Source organism: Battus philenor, unplaced genomic scaffold (assembly GCF_028537555.1).
Source record: "Battus philenor isolate CCGP_79_NKW_IND1 unplaced genomic scaffold, ilBatPhil1.0.hap1 SCAF_2, whole genome shotgun sequence".
Taxonomy (NCBI): domain Eukaryota; kingdom Metazoa; phylum Arthropoda; class Insecta; order Lepidoptera; family Papilionidae; genus Battus; species Battus philenor.
In genome coordinates this window covers 17,767,342-17,771,314 of record NW_027181682.1, presented here as the reverse complement: position 1 = coordinate 17,771,314, position 3,973 = coordinate 17,767,342, and the positions used below count along the sequence as shown (strand labels likewise).

The window sequence follows — 3,973 nt, the reverse complement described above, 5'->3', positions numbered from 1 at the left end:
TCTGCTCGCTGTAATGTAATTATGTTATTAGAGAGCGTTCGACACATTCGTCTAATCCGGCTTATCCCGCACACTTCACCTTGGCGGCGGGCGCGGTTAACAAGATGAACGCGAAGCCCCGGCGGGCGCGTATAAAGGCACGCGCTACCCGCGCTCCCGCACTGCGCCCGCACCACGCACGCATCGCACACGCAGCGCAACCGCAGCACCGGCATCAACATGGTGTACAATTTCAAAGTGTTCAAGAAGTGCGCGCCCAATGGCAAGCTCACGCTGTACATGGCAAAGCGCGAGTTTGTCGACCACATCTCGTTTGTGGAGCCCATAGGTCAGTGCCCCTCAACGAAACGACATGCCACGAAATACCACTTCTTGTCTTCTGTTACTTGTTTTTTAAGCGTTGTGACTTGTTGGAGCCACAGGTGGAATTGTGCAAGCACGCGTTTTGGATGATGAGGCGCCGAGGCCTTTTTTATCCTTGGTTACAGTTTTTAAGAAAACGTAACATTGTCTATAGAATGAGTATCGTGTGTGCAGACGGCGTAGTGGTGGTGGACGAGGAGTATGTGCGCGGGCGGCGTGTGTTCGCGCAGGTGGTGTGCACATTTCGCTACGGCCGCGAGGAGGACGAGGTGATGGGCCTCAACTTCTACAAGGAGCTATACCTGGCCTCCGAGCAGGTCTACCCCGCGCCCGACAAGCAGCCCTACGACCTCAGCAGAACGCAGGTATGGTGTGAGCAGCTTCGTTCGTTTGGCAACACTCACCGCAGCTTCTCCTCTCTTGACGCTGCGTTTCGTGGCACGAAGGGTTCGGTCGTAAACCCGTTCGGTTGTGTGCAGGAGCGCCTGGTCCGCAAGCTGGGCGCCGGTGCTTTCGCGTTTCGGCTAACGGTGCCAGCGGGCGCCCCAGGCTCCGTGACGCTGCAGAACGCGCTAGAGGATGAGGGCGAGCCCTGCGGCGTGCACTACTATGTGAAGCTGTTCGTCGGCGACAGCGAGATCGACCGCTCCCACCGCCGGTAACGTCTGCAGCCCGCGCGCCACCTTTGCACACAACTCCTTATGTGCTTCTCTCTCTTCGATAGTATACGATGTCTGCAGTTTACGTCGGCCGGTCCAAGACCGTACGAGCGAGAACTTTTGTTACTGGCAGAGATCGCTAAAGCTGTACTATTTGTGGTTGGTGCAAACGGTCAAAATGCTAATTGTACATATGTGGCGGCAGGAGCACGATCGCACTGGGCATCCGCAAGGTGCAGTTTGCGCCCAGCAAGCCCGGCCCGCAGCCCTGCACCGTGGTGCGCAAGGACTTCGTGCTGTCGCCGGGGCAGCTGGAGTTGGAGCTCACCCTCGACAAACAGGTGCACCTGGCGCACCGTCAACTCGGCGCGTTGGACTCCATTTATAATCATGTATAAATTTGACTACAAAAAATAACAGTATCCTACACTGTTTTTTTTTGTAGTCAAATTTAATTGAATTTCATACCTTTAAGGTCCAATTTGTTTGCCATAATCAGATCAAGTAACAATGGTATGAAAATTACAATATAAATTAATGAAAAATATATAATTACAATATTAATTAGTGAAACGATGGTTTGTATCTTTAATTATGCAAGAAGAGAAGAGAATTTATAAAATCGTTTTTGTGTCGGTGGCATCGCTGTGCAGCTATACATGCACGGCGAGACGATCGCAGTGAACGTGTGCGTGCGCAACCACAGCAACAAGGTGGTGAAGAAGATTAAGGCGAGCGTGCAGCAGGCCGTGGACGTGCTGCTGCTGCAGAACGGCCAGTACCGCAACGTCGTCAGCAGCGTCGAGACGCAGTGAGTGCTTCGGCCGCCGGTCCGCATCGTCACGGCGCTTCTCTCTGTAGCGCAACGTGTGGTCCGCAGGGACGGGTGCCCGCTGCAGCCGGGAGCCAGCCTGCAGAAGGTGCTGGCGCTAACGCCGTCGCTGGGTACTCTGCGCGACCGCCGCGGCATCGCGCTGGACGCGCAGCTCAAGCGGCAGGACGCCACGCTCGCCTCCACCACGCTGTGAGTGCACGCGCTGCCTCAGGCAGCTCGGTCGAGGCGAGCCGCGACTAATCCGTGGCCTTCGCCGCAGGTTGCTGGAGCCGGAGCAACGCGACGCCTTCGGCATCGTGGTCAGCTACAGCGTGAAGGCCAAGCTGTACCTGGGCGCGCTGGGCGGTGAGCTCAGCGCCGAGTTGCCCTTCATACTCATGCACCCGAAGGTGACCATAATATATTTGTTTGTTTATACAAACGTGACGTTTTCAAGTTTTTATTTCATTTGTGTAACAAGTGTTGGTCAAGTGAAAGTAATTCGACTGTTAGTTCGAGGGACACGGTCTTGATACGTATCGACACGGTGCGGCGCTGAGCGGTAGTGTCTCGCATGTTGCAGGAGGGTCGCAGCAAGCTGATCCAGGCGGATAGCCAGGCCGACGTGGAGATGTTCCGCCAGGACACCGTGCATCACCAGGAGAGCGTGGAGGTGTACTAGCGCGGAATATTTTTAGAAGTCGGTTTTTATAAAGAATGTGTTGTGAACGTATCTCTTTATATAAATCTAAACAGCACGACAGTGATATTAAAAACCCCTCTAATCTGTTGACACGCGCGCGGCAGCTGCCGGCGCCCCGCGCTGTCAGCGCCGTGTTAACCTCTCCTATTGTTTAATCACGTTTGCTGCGGTAGTGTAGTGTTGCTCTTGTATCGTTTTATATCGTACTCTCTAATATTATATAACTATTCATAGTTTGCTTTCATTGCTTCGATTATTAAAGATGCTAATTACGTAATCGCCGGTGTTTTATTTAGTGTCTTGATGAACGAGAATAGTTTCTTTTATGATAAAACGTGCAACTATTTCATGAAGCGGTGGATAGATGGCGGTAAAATAAAAATAATGTTAAGGTTCAATCATGTTTGGAAAGTGTGACCTCTCGAACGAACTGCCTCGTTTTAAAGTTAGACATAGCATTATATTTAGATGTCGTTGTTGGTATGAATGAGTGATATCACTAGCCCCCGCGCTGGGCTCGTGACCGGAGTAAAGAGTTTTGGCGCCCGCAGTAATGTACGAGTTACGTGCGTGTGGTCGTCCGCCGCGACGCGACGCGCAAGTGTTGCTGTGTGCAGGTCGCCGAGAGCGCAGCAGGACGTGCAGGCGGCGCCGCGTGCACCAAGAGAACGCAGTGCACGAGCTTTAGAATACGACGGCGCACGTCGGGCACGTCGCACGCACTCATCCAAGGATGTTGTTACACATTAAGACAATGTATCTAATATTCAGTTAGGAGGCAGCACGGCGTCGGTCTGTTGCGCGTGCGTTTCATTAAATCATAGGCCGCGCATCCTTACATTTTGCGCATGCGTAGTCCGACGGATTGACAGCGAAAGTATCTTGACAACTGTGATTATTTCGCTACAAATGTATAAATAGAGAAGACATTACAATTGCAAGCGATCACAGTAGGGCTCTACGTAAGTGCGCATAAAATCACGCCAAAGTGCGGCGTCCAACAGAACAGGCGGCTGCGAGAGCCGAGATGCGGAACTGTGACAAATAGCGCAGTGGTCCACGCTGCACACACAACAATATAGTTAGAGGCTCAGGTAGAAGACATCCCGTGCCGCCGACGTGCCGCCGACGTGCCGCCGACGTGCCGCCGACGTGCCGGCGCGCACTTGCGCTTATTGCTTTAATTATCAACCGAGCGGACCCCCGCCTTGCGCTCGGTTCTTCTAATCGAATCGTCTAATGAAATAAAGTGTAAATATAACTTTTGTACTTATAAACCGACGCGCCGCGCCCAACGATTGCTGTGAAGGGTGCGCTCACGTGTGCGCTAGTTAAACGTAACGAATAAAAAGTTCGCATCGAATTACTTCGACGAACACGATTCGACGTAAGATTCCGTTATCAGAAGATCAAGACGTTCCGCCGCGCGCCGCG

The 3,973-nt window shown here is 52.7% G+C and overlaps 1 protein-coding gene across 1 annotated transcript; it reads left to right on the top strand.

Moving 5' to 3' along the window:
- Positions 1 to 219: 219 nt before the first annotated feature.
- Positions 220 to 2,518, top strand: Arr1 (arrestin 1). The gene is made up of 8 exons (XM_068765257.1): positions 220 to 328; positions 538 to 728; positions 843 to 1,021; positions 1,228 to 1,363; positions 1,676 to 1,833; positions 1,903 to 2,046; positions 2,117 to 2,246; positions 2,420 to 2,518. Exons 1-8 carry the CDS (start codon positions 220 to 222, stop codon positions 2,516 to 2,518), a joined length of 1,146 nt encoding a protein of 381 aa, XP_068621358.1.
- Positions 2,519 to 3,973: the final 1,455 nt, after the last annotated feature.

Excerpts from the sequence above, each read along its gene's own strand:
- Arr1 (XM_068765257.1), top strand. The coding sequence starts at position 220 with ATGGTGTACAATTTCAAAGTGTTCAAGAAGTGCGCGCCCAATGGCAAG. Across the intron at positions 1,022-1,227 it reads ATCGACCGCTCCCACCGCCG|GAGCACGATCGCACTGGGCA; the intron begins GTAACGTCTGCA and ends ATGTGGCGGCAG. Across the intron at positions 1,834-1,902 it reads GTCAGCAGCGTCGAGACGCA|GGACGGGTGCCCGCTGCAGC; the intron begins GTGAGTGCTTCG and ends TGTGGTCCGCAG.